This window comes from Uranotaenia lowii, chromosome 2, assembly GCF_029784155.1.
Source record: "Uranotaenia lowii strain MFRU-FL chromosome 2, ASM2978415v1, whole genome shotgun sequence".
NCBI lineage: Eukaryota > Metazoa > Arthropoda > Insecta > Diptera > Culicidae > Uranotaenia > Uranotaenia lowii.
The window spans coordinates 213698515-213724473 of NC_073692.1; the positions used below are offsets into that span (position 1 = coordinate 213698515).

The window sequence follows — 25959 nt, forward strand, 5'->3', positions numbered from 1 at the left end:
TTCCCGCAATCCGATTCAAGGGGGATCCAAACTGAATCGAATATACCAGAGAAAGGAACAGAATAAATTCGCTTATCCAACAGTCGAAGAAAGGTTATGCTCAGAAAAACTTTTCACCTGACCTACCATCGAAGCAGTTGTGGAACAACCTTCGCAGGGAAGGAATTCACAACAACTCAAAGAAAACATCTAGCAGTGAAGACTTTAATCCCGAACCCCTGGACGAATTCTTTACTGATGGCCATCGGATTCTCTCAACAACCCAAGCAGACCCCAATCATCATCAACCAACAAATAAGAAAATTTTCGAAATCAATTCCAATGCCGCCGGAAGTGACGACGTAGCTATCGGTTTCATCAAGATGCTTTGTCCATTCATCCTACCTGTTCTCGTGCACCTTTTCAACGCCATCATCGATAACAATACTTTTCCACTCACATGGAAAAAAGCTGTTGTTACCCCTATCCCGAAATTTCTCAATCCTGTCGAACCCAAAGATTTCCGGCCGACAAGTGTACTTTCAGCTCTATCAAAAATTCTGGAAAAGATTCTACTCGATCAAATCACCGAACATCTGAACACTAGTCAACAGCCTCTGCTTGCACCAAACCAATCGGGGTACCGTGAAAGCTAAAGCATCACAACAGCACTATCAAAAGTGACCCACGACATCTGCCAAAACATGGGTGGAGACAGGTGTACCGTTATGGTTCTTATTGATTTTTCGCTGGCTTTCAACTGTGTGAATCACCACCTTCTACGAACGAAACTTCTTCGTGAATTCAGCTTTTCTGGAGGAGCCTGTGATCTGATTTCATCCTTCCTAAACGGAAGATCACAAGTAGTTAAATGTGGGCAGCAGTACTCATCCGAGCGAAGACTCAACGATGGAACGCCTCAAGGATCTTGCCTGAGTGTCTTGTTATTCAGTCTGTACATTAACAGCATTCCCAGTGATCTCAAATGTCAATACCATCTGTATGCTGATGATTTGCAGATCTATACTTCCGCCTCGATCATCTGCCTCGATGTCATGATCACTCTAGTCAACGAAGACCTAACCTGCATCGAACATTGGAGCAGGCTGAATTATCTACATCCCAATCCGAAAAAGACCCAAGCTATCATCTTCTCGAAAACAGGTTCACTAACAACAAACAACAACATTGTTTTCTGCGGAGAAATAATTCCAAGCCAAAGGCACATGAAAAATCTTGGGTTGACCATGGACGAACAACTAAACTGGAATAAACAAGTGAACGAGGTAGTCTGGATCAGCTGTTGTTTCACCACAGATACATGCCGCAGTTGAGATGATGCCATTTCTATGGAGATGAGCAGGAAGCCTCGAGTGATTGCTGATTAACTTGGACAGGATAATAATTTGTCTCCGGTTTATATCCAGACCATGAAACCATGGTCGCAGAGAAACGTTAGCAATAATGCTCTTGCAAAATCGACCTTTTAAACCTGTGTCCCAACTCGCCTGCCAATTCTGTAATGCTGTTCCACGTATCGGAAAAGTAACATCCAACGATGTCAAAATATATTCGCCTGGGAATCCTTCATCACACGCACGTTTAGCCTCCTGATCTGCAAGCTCATTCATAGGAACACCTCTATGAGATGGAACCCATATAAGATGAATTTGATAGCCGAGGTTATGTGCTTCAGAAACTGCCTTTTTGATTTCGTACCATGCGCATGGATTTTTTTGATTGAAACATAATTTTTGAAGACTCGTGAGGCTGCTGAAACTGTCTGTTAGGACAATGTATTGACCAATAGCACAGAAAACAGACGTACAAGCTCGAACAAAAAACCGTCAAAAAAGTGTGTAAAATTTCAAAACCAAAACCAAAAAAATACGTTAGAAACTGACTGCAAACAGTGCCATCTATTGCGCCATTCAAGAGTTACAAATCAACTTTAAAGTGCCCAGTTTTCGAAAAGGCGTAATCGTAGCCAAAAAACAAAAACTAGTTCTAAAAGGGTGTTGGGATTTTTACACAAGTTTCGTGGGCTAGCTTGTACGTCTGTTCTCTGTGCCAATAGGAAGTTGCAGAATATTTTTTGTGGCATGTCTGATTGCTAAAAGTTCGGCCATATAAACTGATATGAAGTTATCAAGTTTAACTATTTCCGTTGGAGCCCCGAAGTTGTTTACTACAGAATACCCTGTTCCATGCATGTCTTTGGAGCCATCCGTTGCTATGATGTACGCATCTGCATACTTTTCGGTTAGATAATTCGACACCACCTCAGCTGTAGATGAATCTTGGTTTTGAGCACACATTTGTTTCACTGATAAATCAATACATATTCTTGTTCTTGTCACTGCAGTGGGAAACTCATAGCACGGGAGATTGGTCAAAGTTTGCCTGAATGGTTCAAATTCATTAAGTTTTTTAACAGCTCGTTGTATGGCTGTTTCTTCTAAGTCTTCATTAAGAACGGGAATCGCAAATTGTCGATGCCAATAGGCTCGGGATATCCTTCTGTTTACAAAACGCGTAACGGTAATATTTCTTCTTTGATCCAATGGAATAAGCCCAGCCATAACTTCCAGAGAGCCTGTATGGGTGGTTTTGGTGGAGCCCAAACATATTCTGATGCAGGCCCATTGATTTGTATATACCCAGCATGGCTGTCGGGTGAGCTCCCCAGTATTGACCTGAAATACTTCGCAGAAAGTTAAGGAACGGAATAGTTCGTTTTTTAATATGATTGATGTGACTTGACCACGATAAATTTCGGGTAAGGTGCATGCCTAACAATTTCAAAGATCGCACGTACTCAAGTTCGTATCCATCAATTTCCAGTCCAGGAAGTGTATCATGTTGCCTCTTGGAGATCAGCAAACATTTACATTTGGTTGGTGAGAGCTGCAATCCAATTTCATAGATTTTTCGAGCTACAATTTCAAGTGCGTTTTGAAGTCTTTCGTGACTGCGTTGGATGTTTTTTCCTCGAATGGCTATGGTCGTATCATCGGCGTAATTTATCGTGATGACATCTTGCGGAATACTTTTTATCAACCCAACAATCGCTATGTTGAAACACAAAGGGCTGAGTGGGGATCCTTGTGGGAGTCCTCTCCAGGTGGTTCGCACTGTAGATCGTTGTCCGTTCGACAAACATAAAATCCTCTCTTCGAATAGATGAAAGATACTTTTGGTAAGACATTCTGGTACACGCAATGATCGGAGTTCTCGAACTAGAATGCTTATTTCCACGTTGTCATATGCTGCTTTGATATCCAGGCTACAAATCATAACGTGCTCATTTCGTTTAACTGCGAGGGATGCTTCGTTTATTAATGGAAATAATGCGTCCATTGTTCCACGACCTTTCCTGAACCCATTGATTGCATCCGGGAAAATGTGGTTGCTCTCAATGTAATGCTCTACACACAAAACTTTCGGGGCTCCACTTAGCAAAAATTCGTTGTTACTTTCCGTTAGCAAAAATATTTTTTTACTTTTGAGTTAGCACTTTTCCATTTTGTTGTGAATTTTGCTCAATTTCAGGAAAAAAAAACCCGATTTAATACACTTAACAGTGGATTGGAGCCTTTCTAACAGAGTTTAAATTATATTTGGAAATATATAAAATAATATAGAATATACATGATAGATTCCTTCCCTCTGAATCATATAAGTATGATTTCAGATATTCAAACACGAAAAATTCCAATCTCAATATAAAAAAATGATGCCTGATACGTTTTTTTGGGGAAAAGCGAACTGGTATGTAAGGAGCTCATTTTATGTATGGAAAATATGGTATTTAAACAGTAGAATTTCCAAGATTTATAACACGCTGAAATGGTGCCGTGGTAGCAACCAGAACTTTCACGTTGCTGGTCACGGTTCGAATCTTACTGTTTTTTTATGCTTTTTTTTACTGAATAAGTAAAACCAACTACAATATTGATGGATAGCCGTGACGCGTGCCCTAGCATGATACCTTTTTTAGAGCTCAACCATGCATAGAGGAAAAATTCCCACAAAAGGAGGGGAAAGTAATATGACTATTAAATGATTAATCTCATTCTGTAAACTAAATCTGAAATCTTATTCTGATCCTAAAGTTTGAATTTTGAGTTACAACACTTAGTCTAATATTTGAATATAAGTTCCAATTTCAAATTCCAGGTTGATCTTTAATCCAAATTCTTAATCAGAATTCTAAATCTGAATTCTCAATCTGAATTCTGAATCTGAACTCTGAATTTGAATTCTAAATCTGTATTCTGAATCTGAATTCTGAATCTGAATTCTGAATCTGAATTCTGAATCTGAGTTCTGAATCTGAATTCTGAATCTGAATTCTGAATTCTGAATCTGAATTCTGAATCTGAATTCTGAATCTGAATTCTGAATCTGAATTCTGAATCTGAATTCTGAATTCTGAATCTGAATTCTGAATCTGAATTCTGAATCTGAATTCTGAATCTGAATTCTGAATCTGAATTCTGAATCTGAATTCTGAATCTAAATTCTGAATCTGAATTCTGAATCTGAATTCTGAATCTGAATTCTGAATCTGAATTCTGAATCTGAATTCTGAATCTGAATTCTGAATCTGAATTCTGAATCTGAATTCTGAATCTGAATTCTGAATCTGAATTCTGAATCTGAATTCTGAATCTGAATTCTGAATCTGAATTCTGAATCGGAATTCTGAATCTGAATTCTGAATCTGAATTCTGAATCTGAATTCTGAATCTGAATTCTGAATCTGAATTCTGGATCTGAATTCTGAATCTGAATTCTGAATCTGAATTCTGAATCTGAATTCTGAATCTGAATTCTGAATCTGAATTCTGAATCTGAATTCTGAATCTGAATTCTGAATCTGAATTCTGAATCTGAATTCTGAATCTGAATTCTGAATCTGAATTCTGAATCTGAATTCTGAATCTGAATTCTGAATTCTGAATCTGAATTCTGAATCTGAATTCTGAATCTGAATTCTTAATCTTGTAAATCTCATTTTGATTGTTTTGCATCACACGGTTTTCAACATTGAAATTTCTTTCATCCAAATTTTTTTTTATGATTTCGGATTTTACAACTTCTAATAGTATGGTTTTACCCCTAAAAGTATGCAGCAAACTTAATTTCAGAAAAATTGTGAAAAAAAGTTTTCACAAAACAAAATCGTGTTTTCATGCGTAATGATCTTTAAGTCATCGCAAATTTATCAAAAACTGTGCAAATTGGTATCTTGGAGAAACAATTCCAGAATTGAAAATTGATAAAGTGAGGAGAAATTTTACGGATGATGAAAAGAGCGAAAGAACATTTTTGCAAGGAAAATTTATTAACGTACACCATACTTTACCTCGCAACATCCAGCTTCATCAATTTTTAATTCTGATATTCTTTCTCCATGAATCTAAATTTTTCACCGATATGCCGAAAATAAATTTACAAAAATTCTGAATCTGAATTCTGAATCTGAATTCTGAATCTGAATTCTGATTCTGAATTCTGAATCTGAATTCTGAATCTGAATTCTGAATCTGAATTCTGAATCTGAATTCTGAATCTGAATTCTGAATCTGAATTCTGAATCTGAATTCTGAATCTGAATTCTGAATCTGAATTCTGAATCTGAATTCTGAATCTGAATTCTGAATCTGAATTCTGAATCTGAATTCTGAATCTGAATTCTGAATCTGAATTCTGAATCTGAATTCTGAATCTGAATTCTGAATCTGAATTCTGAATCTGAATTCTGAATCTGAATTCTGAATCTGAATTCTGAATCTGAATTCTGAATCTGAATTCTGAATCTGAATTCTGAATCTGAATTCTGAATCTGAATTCTGAATCTGAATCTGAATTCTGAATCTGAATTCTGAATCTGAATTCTGAATCTGAATTCTGAATCTGAATTCTGAATCTGAATTCTGAATCTGAATTCTGAATCTGAATTCTGAATCTGAATTCTGAATCTGAATTCTGAATCTGAATTCTGAATCTGAATTCTGAATCTGAATTCTGAATCTGAATTCTGAATCTGAATTCTTAATCTGAATTCTGAATCTGAATTCTGAATCTAAATTCTGAATCTGAATATGAGTTCTGAATCTGAATTTTGAATTCTGAATTTTGAATCCTGAATTCTGATTCCTAAACCTGTATCCTGAATTTGAAAACTGAATCTGAATTCTGCATCTGAAATTGAATCTAAATTATGTATGAGTATGTAGAAATGAAAAAAAAAACATAAATTCATTCTTCAACACGAGTAAAAAAAAACGAGGGTCATAAGATCTTCATATAAATTCCCCCCCAACGCAGTTTCCTGTACGGCTCTGCATTTTGTTGACACCCGGCATGGCTTTAGACACTATAATTTCATAAATGAAATTATAATGTCTATAGGCATGGCGGACTCTGAAGGAAACGCCCATCCGCCATTTGCTGCATTGAAAAGCAAGAAGTGTAAGATATAAACACTGTTGCCGTATTTGCCCCAGCAGACTGAGAAACTGCCCAGACCACGGTGCGTCTTAGTAATGCCTTTTACCTATTTGAGTTTGAGCCGCTTTCAATCAAGCGTGCCGATGGTTTATTGGATAGCGCTTGCAACTTTGGATCTGAAGGGTTTTGGTTCAATTCTCGAGTTAATAAAAATATTATTTTTTTATTTTGATTATCTCCAATTTATAAATGATTGCTGGTGCTGCTGCTTCGAGGCGCCACTAGCAACTTTTTTTTATGCCATAATAAGTATGATATGTATTTGGTAAAGAAAACGGTTTCAACTATTTTGTTTTTTTCCCGTTTTTGAAAGGGTTGTGTAGAAAAAAAAATGCATTCTTTTGAGACTAAAATCATTTTAATTGTGCAGCCCAGTTTCGCAAAAACGTTCTTGACATTTTTAAAATGGCACATACAAATCCACGGACATCAACAGAACTCGTCGAGCTGAGTCGATAGGTACCTATAAAGGTATGTCTAAGACCCATAATTAATGATCTCTCAAATCGACCGATAACCAAACCTTTCTGTTAGAAAGGCAAAAACCTATTTGCTAATATCTTGGTACCAAAACCGCTAGTATGGACTCAAACCAACGTATAATTTTCTCAATTTTAGCTTAAAAAAATTTATAACTAGAATTTGAGTTCTGCGACACAGTCGTGCATGAACTTGTCATCAAATTTTTATTTGTTTGCGATGCGAGTAGAAAATTTTGTTTCGATTTAAAACAATTTGGAATTTATTTGGTAAGTGCTTAAAAAGAATGAAGAAAATATAACGGTTAATCAACTTTGCGTATTCTCAACAGCATTTAACGGCAGTTCGTTCAAAAATGCTGTCGGCCGGGCCGGAATCTTCCCCGTTCAGAAACCATAAAATAGCGTTTCACGAACAGACATTTTCGTTCAAAAATGCCACAATATCGACGCAAATGTCCATTGGCCAGGTCAATAGGGGACAACCGAGTTGGATTCTTCAGCCAGCAGGTAATCCAAGCAGCAGGAAGACTTATCAAAAGGATAAAGCTCCTGGTGGTATGTATCAGTTTCATATGTTCTTCCGAAACTTACAATATTATTTAACTTTTACTTTCTCTCATATTTTAGATATCATGCACATCAAGTTCTTTCGACTGGAAAGACATAACTACCGAAAAGCTACTCCAGTTCTATGCGGAATCTGAACTATCCCATCATAAGGTTGCTACGACAACATAAAACGTCTATCTGATTCGATGATGTATATCTCAGCCACAACCACACGGAAGATAGTCTGGAAGAAACCAAGTTTGATTGCCCTTTGCTGTAACCGAGCTCAAAAAATTCTCCTGATGCAATCAACTGCCACGGCTTCTTCTCGAAACATCTGATTACGGAAAATATTTACTATATTCCGGATGTATAGATTCGAGTGTGACCCTCAAAACAAAAGTACTGGTTGGATCTCAGCTATCACATTCAGACATCGGATGGCGATTCCACGACATGGAAGTTCTAGGACGTATTCATGCTGCTTTCAACAACGTCCTTCATCCGGAAGATCGATACAGTTGAAGCAACTGAATCAGCGCCAAGAATTCAATTGTTTTGTTCGACCGGGGAGAAAAATTTTCTTCAGATTTTGATCGGTAAGTTTTTACCACACATTTTACGGAAAATAATAACTGAAATTTGAAACAAAACTTATTTTTCAGCCAGATGGCTCGAAAAATAATCATCCCCAAATCCATGGACATACGGAAAAACAAGTAGCTAACATGTGGAGTTGCACCAAACAAACAGACGTTCGGAAATTGGCATGGTTCCTGAACAAAGTTGACACCTCTTTCAGTTGACACCCAAACCTACCCTCGAGTACTAAGTCAAGTGGAATCAGTAGCATCGGCGTCAAGCACAAAAAGGCTGTCCTATCGTGGGGCGAAAGACAGGTGTATTTATTGAGGTTTGCCTTCTTAGTTTGGAAGGGGAAACAGGAAACTAAAAACTTCTTATTATTTTTGCAGGAATAAATCGATCCATCTCGGCAATTTAATGTAATGGTTGGTAGCAAGGAACCTCCCGAAGAAAAAAGTCATCTCTACACGTTTGAAAATAAAAAAGAAAATCTAAACAAACAGGAAAAAAATCTCAATTACTTTTTATTAGAAAAAGAGAATCCATATTTAAAATAATGAAATCTTTAATTTTACTCAAATTCCAGCAATCTTGAAGAAAAACAAAAATACTAAAATTTTAGCAAACAATGTTTCTATTTACTGAAAAATTGGTAAAAATTTAGTTCGGACACTTTCTTCTATTTTGCTAAAATTTGAGAAATAAAAAATTGCTAAATAGATTGCTAAGTACTTAGCTGGTCAAATTTGAGCAAAATTTTGCTAAAATCCGGCCTCGAAAATTTTGTGTGTAATCTATCTTTGATCAACATTTCATACACTTTACGGAAACAAGATGCAAGTGCAATGGGGCGAATTGAATCGACAGAGTTCGGTTCATGCCCCGCTTTTGGAATGGGTACAATTTTGAATGTTTTCCAGCTTTCGGGTATTTTTTTCAGATTTAAATATTCTGCAGAAAATATCTTGCATATGTTTCAAAGCACTCGTCGGTAAATGGTTGATGACACTGCATCGATTCCAGGAGCTGAATCTTTTCCAGTCTTAAGCACCGCAAGAATATCCACTAATGAAAAAGTTTGCTGGTTTCGTTCACAACAAGAACAGTTAGCAAATTCTGGTGATGGGTTTTTAACTGATTGCGGCGCTAATTTATCAAGAAGTTGATTTGCTACGTTATCCGGAATCCTCCGAGAAGAAGATGATCCACCTCGGCTTTTGAATCTTTTGGCCATTTTCCATAGAGTTCCAAGCGATGTGGAACTGTCACAACCGTCACAGAAATTTTGCCAGCCCTTTCGTTTCTTTTCACGTACCAGAGTCCTAAACCTACGTTCTGTTGTAGCATAACATTCGTAAGCTTCTGTACTAAGCTCCTGTCTCCACATGCGAAACGCACGCCTTGTTGCGTTTTTTGCTTCAGTTAATTCTTCATCCCAGTATGGTTGAGGAATCCGATTACTTTTCACCACTGTATTTCTGGATGGAGTTGAATTTAGCAAAGCCTGCCAAATTGTTTCGAAGAAAGCCTCAAAATCGATCGTTTGTCCTCGTTCAGAGAGTGTTTCCTCCAGGTGTTCAGAAAAAAGTTGCATATCGGTTTTACGAACATTGATTCCGGGATAGAGTTCCATCGTGCGGTTAATACTCGAGTGAAACATTATTGGAAAATGATCGCTACCGTTCGGGGAGTCCAATACCTTCCAGTCAAAGCACAAACTGAGATTCGAAGAAACCAGCGTGATATCAAGTGCGCCCCACGTCCGGTTTACATCAAATCTAGTTGGCTGACCGTCGTTGAGTGCTACTAGATGAGATTCTTCCATTGCGTGATAGAGACGTTGTCCACGAGCGTTTTCAACTTCGCTGCCCCACAAACAGTGTTTGGCGTTGAAGTCTCCTCCGATAATGCACGGTTTCGGAATAGACGATAGAAATAATTCGAAATTTTCTCGAGACACGTTGGCCTGCGGATGGATGTATACTGATGCGATAGTGATTGTGCCAAAGTTACTTTGAATCTGACAAGCGACGTGTTGAATTTCACCACAATATATGGTAGGAAAAGCTATTGGGTTAAGATCAGAGCGAATTGCTATTGCTACTCCCATTGAGTTTCTTCGGTGATCCTTGCGAAAAATTTGGTGTTGAGGCAGCCTAAAGTTTACATTTTCATCCAGGTGGGTTTCACACAGGAGAGCAATGTTGATATTATGTTCATTTATGAGTCGTATCAAACCAGAGCGTTTGGTTAGTAAGCCCCTGCAGTTCCATTGCAAAAATTGCAAGGAAGTTCGTGTTTGTTATATTGCTTGGTGTGGATGTTTTCATAAACGGAGTTTACTGACTTTAAAGCAGTTCTTCCCACTGCCACTAGAATAAAGCTGGTACAAGCTGTTATCATCCCGATTCTGACCTATTGCGACGTAGTGTACTACCACTGACCATACTGACAGGACACTCGATTTCGTTTTCTGGATAATTTATCCAACAGTACGCAATGTCGATTCCAGAGTGCGCATCGATCGATTTGGAGAAATGCTATCCCAGTTAGGAAATGCCACCCAACTTTATAAATAAAACACGCAATTTCTACGATAAAATCGGGCTAAACAGGACCACTTTTCCTACAGGGCATTTTTTGTCAAATTTTTCAGCTTCGCCACCGGTATTGCGAACCTGCAAAATCTGACAACAAAAAATTAGACAGAAAATGATTGAATTTTTGTTCTAAGTGTCATGTCAGTGTGGTCAGTGGTACTAGCCTGGGGTTTGGTATGTCTGCTGCACAGAAAATTCAACTTCTTCGCAGTTTCAAATCAGCGGTGCGACAGTACGACGTACGCAGAGTGAAAGATCCAGATCGTTTATTGTGCCCCGGCATACCACCACTTCAAGGAAAAGTATCCTGGTCTACGGCACTTCACACTGGAACAATCTTCCACTTCAATCCAGATCGGCGGAATCTATGGCCGTTTTCAAGAAGATGTTACGGCGCCAGTGATTCGATTTTAAGAACGAAATTTCAAGAAACCGAATGTTATTTTGCAATCTCACTTAACGTTTACTATCCTTGACCTTGTACAACAGTTATATGTAAATTTGAGGCTACCGTAATTACGAATAATAAACTTAAACTTCACTCAAATTCATTCAAATTTACATGAGGCCTTCAAAGCCATAGGAGTAGGGGGTGTTATATGTGTAAAAATGGTCGATTTTAATTTACTCAAATTTCATTTCATTCATATTTCGAACTATATTTCGGGATTTTTCAGATTTTTAGAATTAAGAACGTGAGGAGGGAGTTTAACATTTATAACGGTCAATTGATTTCCGGTAGAACGAAGTTTTCCGGGTCAGTAGCCAACTTAGCAGACTATTCTTCTATACCTTTTCAAAGGTTTTGAGTTTATATTTAATTTCTGAATTCGCAACTACATGTTGCTTTTCGCTGATTTGGCACTTATAGGTGAAGTCTGAAATCAGCGAAAAGCAACATGTAGTTGCGAATTCAGAAATTAAATATGAACTCAAAACCTTCGAAAAGGTAGAAGAAAAGTCTTCATATTAAACACTTTTTCGGTTTTGATTCTGCATTGTTCTGTTTACGTTGCTTTCAATTTGATCGATTAATTTTATGCGTTACCAAGCTCATAAACGCAACATAAAAGCACATACTAGAGGCTGCTACTATATTATACTTCTAACAGCGACAGCAACAGTGACTCATTCCAGCCAGTAGACGATCGATTAAGTCAGATGCTGTCTGCTGAGTCCTCTCCTCCTTTCGAGTCGTTCCCACAAGACATTAGAAACAGAGACGAGAGCTCGTCCAATAAAACAAGAACCCTCCCACGCGTCTCTAAGCAATCGAGTGTGACTAAAAAAGAGGAAAAGGAAAAATGAATAGATGCATCGCCGGGGATTGACTTACGTTCCACGGTTCCATCATCGCCGTCAGACAGATGGTAGAAATTCCTCGCCTCCTTGCCTTCCTGGTTGAAGAACCTTCGATTTTCCATTCTCATGGCCTCAAGTATTCATTTATTTTTGAAGATTGACCACTTTCCGATTCCTCGAACGAGCAGGGCTTGCTGCGTTCAGGTGTTGACAGGTTGCCTTTTCCGTTTCCCGGAGAAACGTCAACTAACTTCCGATTCACTTCCGACGTTTTCGTTTACGATATTTTCGAAATACGAGAAACCAACAAAAGGTGCTTGACTTTATCGGCAAAGGTTGATGATCCACACACACGGCTGATTTTTCGACATTCGCTTGCCAAACAATGACCGTCGACGGAAAATTAGAAAGGCAAAAAACAATCCCGATTCAGAACATTACCCGAACGCGACGGTTTTACACATTTGGAAAACGAAAGACCAATACGACACGACTCGATTTTCTGAGAGTTAAAAACAATAAATTTTCGTCCAATTTTCACCGAAACACTCGAGAAGACCACCGTTGTTTTATTGACACCATCCGCGAATCACCGAAAAAGTAAAACGCACAACTATCCGCCCGAACGAGAAAATCCGTCAGTCAGACTGCGTGCTAATCTATTAAATTTTTACTTTTCGCAGCACATTTTCGGACTTAAAAATGACAGCCAGTGTTCGCTAAACCGTGGCAAACGAATTCGGTATCAATGATGCAAGAATTGAAAAAAAACACAGACCGACGATCTTCCGCAAGTTCCAAGAGTTTCAATCCAATGGTGGCTCTTCCTAGTCGCGAGGCAACAACAGACGAACCTTTGTGCTTTTTGCTTGAAGCATGAATGAAAAAGAACGGGATAAAATGGGAGGACGATAAAACGCACACTTGCAAACCCGCCTAGCGCACGAGGGTTTGTTTTGTCGGATCGTTTGCTTTGCTCCGCTGGTTCTTTGTTGTTTCTGTAACTGTCAAATTAGCGGTGGTTTTGTTTTGGTTTGCAGCTTTTCGCGGAACGCTCGAGGAAAATTCGCTGAGTTTTTCACTCACTCTAAGCCATCCTAACCCAAAACTAAGTTGTAATGCCGCAAAAACGGATGAAACTGGCTCCCGACGAAAATAAGTTTGGAGGTGTTTTCCCAAACTTGAGAATCGAGCTCTTTCTCACACCCCAAAATCGAGAAAGCCATTCTGACGAGAAAACGATATTTATTTTATGTTCATAGCATTTAGAATGGACATATCATAATTAAAAAAAGTCAAAGGCGACGTTTGAAAAGTTTTTATTATTATTTAAATAAGTTTTAGAGTTGATTTTTTTTTATACGATTGATGTTCATTATACTCATGGTGCCTCAATTCAAGCTCTGTAATGAGAAAGAGAAACAAAAAAAAAAGTTCATATTCGAACAGATTCGAGCGTAAAAGAAGACAATATTATATATGATTCATGCATTAAAATAATGTAATAAAATTTTGGAAATAATTTAAAACGATCCTATTGAAATTTGAAAAATTCAGCCAAAAAAATATTTTCAAAAGAATCATACTCGCTTTCTATTTATGTGGTTCCCCTTATTATTTGTTGATCCAGTCCTCCAATTTTAATGATCAAATTTTCGCAATTGATAATGCTAAAAATAAAATAAAAATGTTTTGATTAACACACATGACTCATAAAATGATTAAATTTAATTAATATTTAATGTTTTAAGAACTACTTACGATTTTTCGTACGATTTTCCTTGAAAAAAATAGACTTGCACCAAATACAAACGGCATGGCGCCAACAAATGAAACAAATTCCGAACGATAAAATTTTGGGTCTGTCAGTTCAGGCTGCGAACTTTTTTTTTGGGGTGTTGACAGCAACCCAAAATTAAGAACGTCAGACGAACTTTGTTTTGCTGCCCTGCCGTTCTTAATTTTGGGTTGTTTTGTTTCTGAGTGCTGGTAGAGGTCGATTCACACTGCGAGTAAACGGCTCACATCTCAGATTTTAGGGTTCGCAGATTTATAAAATACCGGTAGTTTTTTATCATTAAATTCTGATGTTCAATGCAAATGCATATGATCAATAGCGAATTAGCGATTAGGCATTATTATTTTAGAAATATGATTTCTAATTCATTTTAGATTGATTTAGCTTGAATTTAAAAATTCATGCTGTGAATCCAGAATCCAGGGATAATTTTAAATTGAAATTTTTGTGTCATAATTCAAATGAGATATCCTCTCATTTCAGATTTGAATAAAAACTTGTCTGGTCAAACTAGTTATTTTAAAAAGTCGGTCTTAAATTCGATTGATTGTTAGATTGATTAAATATTGCCACTATTGATTCTTATACAATTTTACTACGTAATTATTATGCATGCAGAAAAATCCAAAATATGAGCGCTAATAATCACAGCAGCTTTGCCTACTAGCGACACGTCGCATACGTCGCAACGTTGAAAATATTAACGACGCAGCACGAGTTTCCTAGGAGGCTTGAAGCATGCGATTGATGCCCTAAGGAAAATGTACAGTAAATAACATAAACAATGTTCGAGTACTACATCGAAATCGCCTACTGGACTGAAAAAAGAAAAACAAACCTTCGAATGACAGGAATCTCGCTAGTAAAAAAGCGTCGCTAGTCCTACTGTCGCTATTCGGTTTGGTGCTATACACATAATATTTTGTGTTATTATTTTAATCCATGTTTTTTTTTGTAATTATGTGTATTTAAAAAAAAACAGATTACACAAAATAATCACTTCATAAAAATTAATAGTGGCAATAATTAAAAGATCAATCGAATTTGAGAAATCAAAAGTCTCTCCATATACGTATCTTTTTTTTTTGTCTTTTTATAGAGATGTTAAAATCCCAATTATCAAATAAATGAAAAAAGCCATTTTTATTACTTTTGCATGCAGTTTTAAAATATTTTTCTTGTTTTTTTTACATTTTCATTTTTTATTTTTTTTTTTTTTTTTTCATTTCCAAGAATTTTGTTCATTATTTATTTTTTGTAATTTTTCTGATTTATTTTTTTCTTTATTCTTGTGATTTTCGATATTTCGTTTTCGCGTTATAATTTTATTTTAAAATTGTCAATAATTGTTGTTGTACAGTATTCGCTCGTTCATCGAACGTTTTTTAATTGGACAAATTCGGTAATTCGGATGTTTTTGGGATCTGATTCAGAGCCAGCTTTATTAAATAATCGAACGTTTTGTTGAAATAATTCTATTGAAGTTTCTTTTTAAAAACTTCAATAATCGAACGTTTTTCTCACCAAAGTTTTTGTGTTTTCTGAGCCCAGCTATGTTATCAGGCAGTATTGATGTTTGCATATATTTGTTATCAAATGTTTGTAGCTCTTCAAACTCATTCTATTCAGTTATTATTACTATTTATTATTCAACCTACAAAAATATTTTAATTATTGCGACGATAAATAGTGTTTTGAGTTAAATCTATTACATGTTTACATTTTATATTTACAATTTTTGAAGTTATTGATTCAGAATTTTTTGTATTTTCTTTAATAAACTATATATTTTTTTGTATATTTTTTAATTTTCCTTTTTGTTTTTTTTGTTATTTTATAAAGAATTTCAACACGTTCTTTTTCAAAATCCCACCATTTCTTCTAATTTTCTACCCATTTAAAAAAAAATCATAAGCTTTAAATATCACATTTCCTACAAAAAAAAATTTATTTTAACAGATATGTAGTAGAAATTAATATAAACCTTTTTAAAAATTTAGGTCTTTTTTCATATTTTTCAATTCCATTAAATTTTTTCAAATTTTGTTATTTTTAAGATATTTGTAATTTTTAAAATTTTTGAATTTTTTTAGTCTTTGTAATTTTTTAATCTTTTAAATTTTTGTAATTTTTGTAATGTTTGCAATGTTTGTAATTTTTATAATTTTTGAATTTTTTTAATTGTTGTATTTACAAATTTTAAAGTGTATTTTTGTAGTTTTTTTTTCATTTTTCTATTTCAAAATTTTTCCCATTTTTGTAATTTTTGTAAATATTTGTCGTTAATGGGAATTTTCGTAATTTTGGTAACTTGAGTAATTTTTGTTATTCTTGTTATTTTCTAATTTTTTCATTTTTACAATTTTTGTTATTTTTTTTATGTTTAAATTTTTTGTAATTTTTATAATGTTTGGTAATTTTTGTAAGTTTTGTAATTTTTGTAATTTTTGTAATTTTTGTAATTTTCGTAATTTTCGTAATTTTGTAATTTTTGTAATTTTTGTTTATTTTGTAATTTTGGTATTTTTTGTAGTTTTTGTAATTTTTGTAATTTTTGTAATTTTGTATTTTTTGTAATTTTTGTAATTATTGTAATTTTTGTAATTTTTGTAATTTTTGTAATTTTTGTTATTTTTGTAGTTTTTAAATTTTTGTAAGTTTTGTAATTTTGTTATTTTTGTAATTTTTGTAATTTTTGTGATTTTTGTGATTTTTGTGTTTTTTGTTATTTTTGTAATTTTTGTAATTTTTGTAATTTTTGTAATTTTTGTTAATTTTTGTAATTTTTGTAATTTTTGTAACTTTTGTTTTTTTATAATTATTGTAATGTTTGTAATTTTTGTAATTTTTGTAATTTTTATGTTTTTTTATAAATTTATCTAAAATTTCAACTTTTGTCATTTTGAAATGTTTGCATTTTTTGTAATTTTTGTGAATTTTTGTTATTAGAATTAATTTTTTATTTATTTTAAATTTGCATTTTTTTTTATTTTTGCCATTTTTGAAATTTTTGCAACTTTTGTAATTTTTGTAACTTTTGTAATTTTTGTTATTTTTATAATTTTTGAAATTTGGGTAATTTTTGTAATTTTTGAATTTTTTGTAATTTTTGTAATTTTTGTCATTCTTGTAATTCTTTTTTTATTTTTTTTTAACAATTCTTTATTTGAAACGGCTCATACCTTTAGGCTTTAAGGAGCCAAAACCGATTTTGTTGTTTACAATTGTTTTCTTAACTTAACACTTTGTGAGAGGAGAAAGGAAGATAGAAAGGGAAATATGAAAATAAAAAAGAAATTATAGACGAAGATCGATAGCTTTTAGAAAAAGGTAGATTTCGAACATGTAGTCCAAATCTAGCACAGCTAGTACATCTCTAACTGGAACATTAGGTGGTTTTCCTCGGGCCCTAAGGGAGTCTATTAAATTCGTTCTGGCGACAAGATGGACCTCACACGACCAAACAATATGCTCGATGTCATGGTAACCTTGGCCGCAACTACACAAATTGCTACCAGCAATGTCAAAACGATAGAGTACCGCGTTTAAGGAACAATGATTGGACATGAGACGGGAAAATATACGAATAAAATCCCGACTCAAGTTCAATCTATTGAACCATGGTTTAAGGCTTACCTTTGGGATAATCGAGTGGAGCCACCGACCATCCTCATCCTCGTCCCATTTGCGCTGCCAGTTGACAAGAGAGTTCCCTCGTACTAAGAAGTAGAATTCGTTGAAGACGATTTCACGTGGATACGTGTCGCCTTCCGTCGCCCCCACCTTTGCCAGAGAGTCTGCCTTCTCATTGCCCACTATCGAGCAATGAGAGGGAACCCAAACAAAGGTGATGGAAAAGCGACGTCTTGTTAAAGCACTCAAAATATCCCGTATCTTCTCTAGGAAGAACGGCGAGTGCTTTCCCGGTCGTATTGAGCGTATTGCGTCAACTGAGCTTAGGCTATCCGTTACAATGTAGTAGTGCCCAATAGGCCGTGAGGCGATGCTGTCCAAGGCCCAGTGAATAGCAGCTAACTCTGCTATATATACAGAGCATGGTGACTGGAGGTTATAAGAGGCGCTAGTTGTTTCGTTGAAAACTCCAAATCCCGTTGATTCCTCAATTAGAGACCCATCGGTAAAGTACATTTTGTCAGCATCGACGTGTCTATATTTAGCTTCGAAAATTCTTGGAATCTGAAGTGGGCGATGCGAATCCGGGATTCCACGAATTTCCTGCTGCATAGACAAATCAAACTGGACAGAAGAATTATCGTAGTCTGGGATGAAAACACGAGTTGAAGAGTACGAAGAAGGGTTTGCCTGCATTGACATGAGGACATGGTATATAGACATAAATCTGGTATGAAGATTTTGCTCTAGTAACCTTTCAAAATTAACGATCACCAATGGGTTCATGACCTCACACCTGATGAGGAACCGAAGTGATAGTAGATTGTATCGATCTTTCAAAGGAAGTATTCCTGCCAAAACTTCAAGACTCATGTTGTGCGTTGTGGACATACAGCCCAAAGCGATGCGAAGACAACGGTATTGGATACGCTCGAGTTTGATGAGGTGAGTTTTGGCAGCCGACTGGAAACAAAAGCTACCATATTCCATCACTGAAAGAATAGTTGTTCGATACAATTTTAAAAGATCTTCCGGATGGGCTCCCCACCAGGTGCCAGTGATTGAACGGAGAAAATTGATTCTTTGTTGGCATTTTCCTTTCAGATACTCAATGTGTGCTCTCCAGGTACATTTGGAATCAAACCAAACCCCAAGATACTTAAAACACCTCGATTGAGTGATCGTTCTGCCAAGAAGTTGGAGCTGTGGTTGAGCTGGTCTATGCTTTTTAGAAAAAACCACCAACTCAGTTTTCTCTGGAGAGAACTCGATCCCAAGCCCCAAAGCCCAGGAAGACAATCTGTTTAAAGTATCTTGTAAAGGTCTGTGCAGATGTGACTCAGTATCACTTGTTACAGATACTACGCCATCATCTGCAAGTTGTCTTAAAGTGCAGCCTTCAGAGAGACAACTGTCGATGTCACTTACGTAAAAGTTGTACAAAAGTGGACTCAAACATGAACCCTGGGGGAGGCCCATGTAAGAGGTTCTTCTAACTGCAATATCTCCGTGAGCAAAGTTCAGATGTTTCTCACAAAGCAAGCTGTATAAGATGTTGTTCAATAAAGGAGGCAGACCCCGGGAGTGCAACTTGTCTGACAACACCTCTATTGAGACTGCATCAAAAGCTCCCTTTATGTCTAGAAACACTGAAGCCATTTGCTCACGTTTTGCGTACGCCATTTGTATCTCTGAAGACAGCAAAGCAAGACAATCGTTTGTTCCTTTGCCCCTTCGAAACCCAAATTGAGTATCTGAAAGGAGACCATTTGTTTCTACCCATTTGTCTAAACGAAACAAAATCATTTTCTCCATCAATTTGCGTATACAAGACAACATCGCTATTGGACGGTACGAATTCGCATCGGACGCTGGTTTTCCGGGCTTTTGGATAGCGATAACTCTCACTTGTCTCCACTCTTGAGGAACAATGTTGTTCTCCAAAAATTGATTAAACAAATTTAACAAGCGAAATTTTGCGGCGTCCGGAAGGTTCTTCAACAAGTTAAATTTGATTTTATCAATTCCCGGAGCTGAATTGTTACAAGAGAGGAGGGCAAGTGAAAATTCGACCATCGAAAAGCTGGAATCCAGACCACACCTATCAGGAGGCACGTTCCGGATTATTTTTTGCACAGATGTAGTATCTGGACAGACTTTCCGTGCGAAGTTGAATATCCATCTATGTGTATATTCTTCACTTTCATTTGTAGATGATCGATTACGCATGCTTCGTGCAACTTTCCATAAAGTACTCAAGGATGTTTCCCGTGATAAACCACCCACGAAATTTCTCCAATATGCCTTTTTCTTCCCTTTGATCAATTTTTTGAACTGATTTTCAAGGGAAACATATGATTCAAAAAGGACGAGGGTTCCATGTTTTCGAAAATCTTTGAATGCTTTTGATTTGTCCTTATAGAGCTTGGAACACTGCTGGTCCCACCATGGATTTGGGGTCCTTCGAAGAACAGATGAATCTGGGATGGGTTTTGTTTGAGCACAAAGTGCACTTTCAAGGATCAAGCGTGAAAGAAAGTGGTACTCCTCCAAAGGAGGTAGAACATTCATAGTATCAATGGCATCTGTTATTTTGTCCGAATACTTTTTCCAATCGATGTGTCTTGTAAGGTCATATGCCATATATGTTGAATTTGAAGTGCTGGCCCCATTGGTGATTGTTATTTTGATTGGTAAGTGATCACTACCATTGGGATCAGAGATTACCTTCCACTGGCAATCCAATGATAGTGAGTTTGAGCAGAGTGAGAGGTCAATTGCACTTTGTCTTGCAGGAGGTTTAGGTACCCGTGTTTTTTCACCCGTGTTCAAAATTGTTAAATTGAAACTATCACAAATGTCATAAATAAGAGTAGAACGACTATCGTCAATTTGTTCTCCCCAGACAGTTCCATGTGAATTGAAGTCACCCAGGATCAACCTTGGCTCAGGAAGTACTGAGCACAGATCCTCTAGGTGATTTCGATCCACTGCAACTCTATGAGGCCAGTACAAACTGACAACGCATAAGTCCTTACCTCTTATAGTTGTATGACATGCAACAGCTTCAATTCCTCCTGATAAAGGGAGGTGGATTCTATAGAAGGAGTGGCGCTTATTGATCCCCAAAAGCACCCCTCCATAAGAATCGTTGCGATCCAAACGGATAATATTAAAATCGTGGAATGAGATGTTTGATTGAGAAGAAAGCCATGTTTCAGAAAGGGCAAAAATATCGCAACTAGTTTCATGAAGAAGAAATTTGAACGGATCCAATTTAGGGATTAAACTACGACAATTCCACTGTATAACAGTGATATCTCCGACCTCTGGGCGTAAATTAGCCATCGAGAGAGATAAACACTGAAAGGAGGGGCCAAGTTTGCATCAATTGCTTCAAAAGTGTCTTTACAATAGGAAGCATTACACTAATAATGCTTTTTATAGATTCAGATACGTTGAAAAACGAAAAAATTCCATCGAGGATGTCAGAAAACTTAAAAAGTCCCGCTTGAGGAGTTGATTCTGGGCAAACTGCATCAGTAATGGGGGCGTTTGAGGTCCCCGCTGCTGTTGATTTATTCTGTGGTGAAAAGGTCGCGCTGAATCCAGGAGGAATTTGTTTCTTCTTTTCTGTAGCAATCGCTTTCTTGGTGATGTTGGTTGTAGGGCTGACCGTCGGGATTTTATTCGGAATCTTGGGGGTCTTGGTATTCGTTTTAGCACGCTTTCGTGAGTTCGCTACGAAAATAAATGGATTCTCCTCATCTGTTGTATCCTCGTTGTCAACTGGCAGCACTGAGAAGATGTTTGAGGACTGAGGTTGGATCGGAGGCGCCGCGCCCTTTAGTATGGCGGCATAGGAACGTTTTGATCGTTCCTTCAAAGAGCGCCTTTGACTATCCCAGCGGCTCTTAAACGCCTCGCACAAAGAGATGTCATGAGGTGAGCCCCCGCAATAGACACATTTCTGTTCTATTGCTGAGCACGCTCCATCCCCATGAACCTCCCCGCATTTGGGGCAACGCTTCTTGCTACAACAATGGGAAGCTGTATGCCCCAATTTAATGCAATTTTTGCATTCCATCGGGCGAGGCACGAAGAGCCGCACAGGAAGCCTCAAAACTCCGTCAATCAAGACGTAGTGAGGGAGGGCGGTACCCGCAAAGGTCACTCGAAATGAGGCTGAAGGCGAGTACTTTTTAACTCCTTCTACGACGGTGGTAGTGTTGAGTTGTCGGCAGTCCAAGATTTCGACCGAAGTCGAATCAAGGCTCTTAAACTTACCAACGCCGTGGGATTTAACGTACCCAGCCTCCAGACTCATTTCAGAGATCACGCCCTCTATCTCTACGTTTCGAGACGGAATGTAGGCGTGGTACTCCAAGGTAATGAATTTGCTGGCAACAATTTCATTAGCGGATTTTCGATTGTCCACGACAACGCGCAACTTGTTGGGTCGCACCTTAGTCACGCTGGTTACGGAGGACCATCTAGCCAGATCTTTCGTGATCTGCACTACGTTGAGCTGTTTACCGTTAGCTTTGGGCCGGATGAAAACCACCCATGGCCCAGAAAAAGACGTACCATCTGTGTAGGTTCGGAGCCGGGGTGCTACACTGCCAGCTGTGGGTGATAAGAAATTAACAGTCGTCCGAGAATGATTAGCATTTGAGGGACCAGCATCATCTGAATCCTCCAGATGCTCTTCATTCTCGAACATACCTTCCTCTTCGTCCACCGAAGACGGGTTTAACCCCCCGCCATCGCTCATATTTTCTTACGGAGACACGAATGTCTTCCGTGTTGAAAATATGAGCGATGCAAACTAAGTTCAAAAACTAATGTAGGGAAAAAATAGAAATAGTAAAGTGAAGGAAGAATGAAAAAAGAACTCACAATTTTTCTTTTAATTTTTGTTTCCACCGTCCGCTGTCCAAACACGTGGTTTTCCTCTGAAGAAAGATGGCGGCGTCAAAAGGAGAGCGAGACCAATCGATCCGTTCCGAATTCACCCGGTTATGGCACTCAAATCCGGATCAGCCTAGTTATGCCCCTACGGTGTCCAATACCCGGCTTTATCAGGAGCTATCAGGAAGGCGCCGTATGGTAATGATAACGGCCTCGATGTAAGATGGCGATGGCGTCTGTGCTGGATCAAAATTTCCAAGCACAAAAAGTCCTTTGGTAACGACCGAACCATAAAGCGAGAAAAAAAACACTCCGCTTGAAGCACTCTTTGTTTACGAAATTGACCACTTTGATACGGCGAGGAAAATATATTATACTTTGATCAGCAGTGATAACGCACATCCGCACTGATCGAACGACTGCGAGAGAATGACTTGTAATTCTTGTAATTCTTGTAATTTTTGTTATTTTTGTAATTTTTGTAATTTTCGTGTTTTTTTTTTGAAATTTTTGTTTATTTGGTATAAAAATACAATGGTATAAATGGTATATGGTATAAATTACAATTTATGTAATTTATGTAATTCATATCACATTCGTTTCGCATCACTCTCTGGAGACGGTCGAGTTTTTTTTTCTTTCTCGCGTGTGGCAAAAGTTTAGTTTGGTTGCCCCTATACCGTTTGTGTAGTGCCGCTATCCGATTGATCCGGACATACGTGCCGTCATATCGGAAAGTTATTCTTTAAACGGCAGTGTTATTATCACCATCGAGTGGAGCTGAATCATATCGCCAGCGAAAAATTCTTTTGGCTTAAGACAATAGCCTTGGTTTTGTACCCAGTCGCCAGCAAACAAAGCACCACGTTGTTGGTTTGATAGAGTGGTTCAAGTTGATTGAGTGGTTCAATAATTTTTTTCCCAAAAAGTTTTTTGGGTTTTTTTTTTGCTTTGATTTTCTTCTTTATTTCTTCATTGAGTTGTTGTTATTTTACATTGCAATTTTTTTTATATTTATTAATTTATATTATATATATATATATATATTTTTTTTTTATTCAATTAATTTTTTTTTTATAATAATTATTTTTAAATTGCGGTTGAATCTCCTCCTGAGCCCATTAGTTCGGAATATCACCGGCTTATGGATGACGACGGCGAGACGGGCAAAGATCCCCCTTCACGGGAGGATATTTCTGAGGAAACTGATTCCGAAGAAACAGTAGAAAACCATCCGATGTACCTCACGGATACGGAAGATGATCCTACTCCCCCCCCAAAGACCCTTTTCTCACAAATGCCCTTTGTGTTTGGCAATTCCACACCATCATCAACCCCTCAAGCAAACCCCCCCGTTGAAAAAAATAATGAGTTGCCTCAAGCTGCCCCTCGCCGTCGGGTTTACCAGCCTGAATCGACGGGACCATGGGTAGTCTACATCCGGTCCAAAACTAATGGGAAATCACCCAATGTGATTTCAATCGCCCGGGACCTTGATCGATCTTACCCTTCCGTAATCAGCTACCAGCCGATGAGACCGCACAAGATGCGCATTGTTGTTGGTAGCCTGAAGGAAGCAAATGCCATTGCTTGTGACCCGAAGTTTACGATCGAATACCGTGTTTACGTTCCCGCTCGTGACGTGGAAATCGACGGAGTGGTAACCGAAGAGGGTTTGACCGTCGATGATCTTGTGAAGTCCGGGGTTGGCCGATTCAAAGACCCCGGTCTTCCCACGGTCAAGGTGCTGGACGCTCGGCAGCTAAAATCAGCTCATGACGAGGGGGAAAAACGAACATTTTCCCTGTCGAACTCCTATCGTGTTACCTTTTCCGGCACTGCACTTCCTGATTTCGTTGCGATCGGGAAGGTTCGTCTACCTGTGAGACTTTATGTGCCTTCGGTCATGTTCTGCCAGAATTGCAAGCAGTTGGATCATACGGCCGCCTACTGTTGCAATCAGGCACGCTGCTCTAAGTGCGGGGAGAAGCATGCGGAAGCTTCGTGTGAAATACAAGCAGTAAGCAAGTGTTTGTATTGCACAGGCGAGGAATCTCATGCTCTCTCGGCGTGTCCGAAGTACATATCGCGCCGGGAAAAAATCAAGACTTCTTTAAAAACCCGCTCTAAGAAATCATACAGAGACATGCTGATGAAGTCTTTGCCAATCGTCTCAGAGAACCAGTTTGACCTTCTAAGTGAGTATGAATCCGAAGGGGAGGATCCATGTGAAGGAACATCAGCTGGGCCATTTGTTAAAAAAAATGTTTCACAGGCTCCAAAAAGGAAACGCACAACTAACACACAACCCCGATCAGCTGCCAGCAAAGTTAATAAAACAAAAAATCCTCAAAGTGGAAATAGTTATTCTACCCCTCCTATTCAGAGACCTCCGGGTTTTAATCCGTCCCCGAAGGACTTCCCTCCACTTTCTGGTAAGTCAAAACCCCAGACTTTCCTTCAGAATTCAGGACCATCAGTAGCAAACAGGAATGCAACAATTCCCAGAGAAACTGCATCTGACCCATCGTCGAACAGTTTGCCCAGCTTTTCATCTGATGGTAATGTAGAGAATATTGATAGATATGGAAACGTTATCATAATTCATAATCAGAAATCGAATGAACTATTGTAAAATAGATTAGTTAATTTAAAATTAAGTTGTAACATAAAGTCTTGGTCTTAGGGTCCACCCTGTGTACATTGAGCGAGTCCTTAACGTTATAGTTAATAAGGGAATAGAAAAAAAGCTTCGAATGAGCATCGAGCTCTTCATAAGTCGAGAGAATGGGAAAGAGAGAGAATTTCGGAAAATCTTGTAGGCGGTTACGATGAGTTGAAGAGTCAGTCTATTGAGAAAGCTCTTGAGTGAAGCGTGTTTAAAGTTACCAGTGCAGGAATGGATTCGAGCGAGGAGAATCTGGTCGGTCCGATCAGCCACGACAATGGCGTGGTCGCGCCTCCCAAGCGGTTAGTATAATGAAATTTTATGTGGCTATCCTAGTAAATGAGTAACTCTTCGAAAAATATCAATCGCAAGATGGCGAACTTAATTTTTAGTGGTAATTTTTCCGGATGACACTTTACTTTCAAATGCTTCCCAAAATGGCGGTTCTAGGAAGTGAAATTAATTAGTGTTTTTGATATCATAGCAATCGGTGATTTATAAGTTTGTTATAAAATCGAGGCAATTCACTCCCACTAACTAGTTACATTACAAACGTCTTAGAATAAAGAAGCTTTTTATAAAACTTCAAACGTTTCATTCTTTGACCTACAAGAGGTTATGGGCTCCACTGCGAACACTGCGTGCGGAATTCCGCAATTCAACGGCGGTCCGGGTTTCCAACATTGGAATTTTCGAGTCAGAACATTTCTGGACTCCGCCGGTGTGCTGATGACTGTCATATTCGACCATCGAAGCAATCGTTTTAAATTAAAATCAATCTAAGCAGTCAACTGAAAAAGCACATGTTAGTTTTGTCATTCCATTTGTTACTGTCATAGAATAAAGTAGTATTTAATAGTACATCCAAAGTTTCTTTATTCTGGAAGCATCTGGAAGACATATCAATTGGCGACGAGGACACTTCTGGAATTC

The 25959-nt window shown here is 37.7% G+C and overlaps 1 protein-coding gene and 1 long non-coding RNA gene across 2 annotated transcripts in view; one reads left to right on the forward strand and one right to left on the reverse strand.

The window, feature by feature from the left end:
- Positions 1–12940, reverse strand: part of LOC129747612 (S phase cyclin A-associated protein in the endoplasmic reticulum) — a 57788-nt gene extending 44848 nt beyond the window's left edge. The window contains exon 1 of the mRNA XM_055741904.1: positions 12051–12940. Coding sequence (XP_055597879.1) covers positions 12051–12144 — 94 coding nt within the window. The 5' untranslated portion in view covers positions 12145–12940. The remainder of the gene's footprint in view (positions 1–12050) is intronic.
- On the forward strand, positions 7120–8309 carry LOC129747613 (uncharacterized). The gene is made up of 4 exons (XR_008737543.1): positions 7120–7247; positions 7310–7535; positions 7608–8128; positions 8195–8309. It is a non-coding gene; the product is annotated as an uncharacterized LOC129747613 (long non-coding RNA).
- Positions 12941–25959: the final 13019 nt, after the last annotated feature.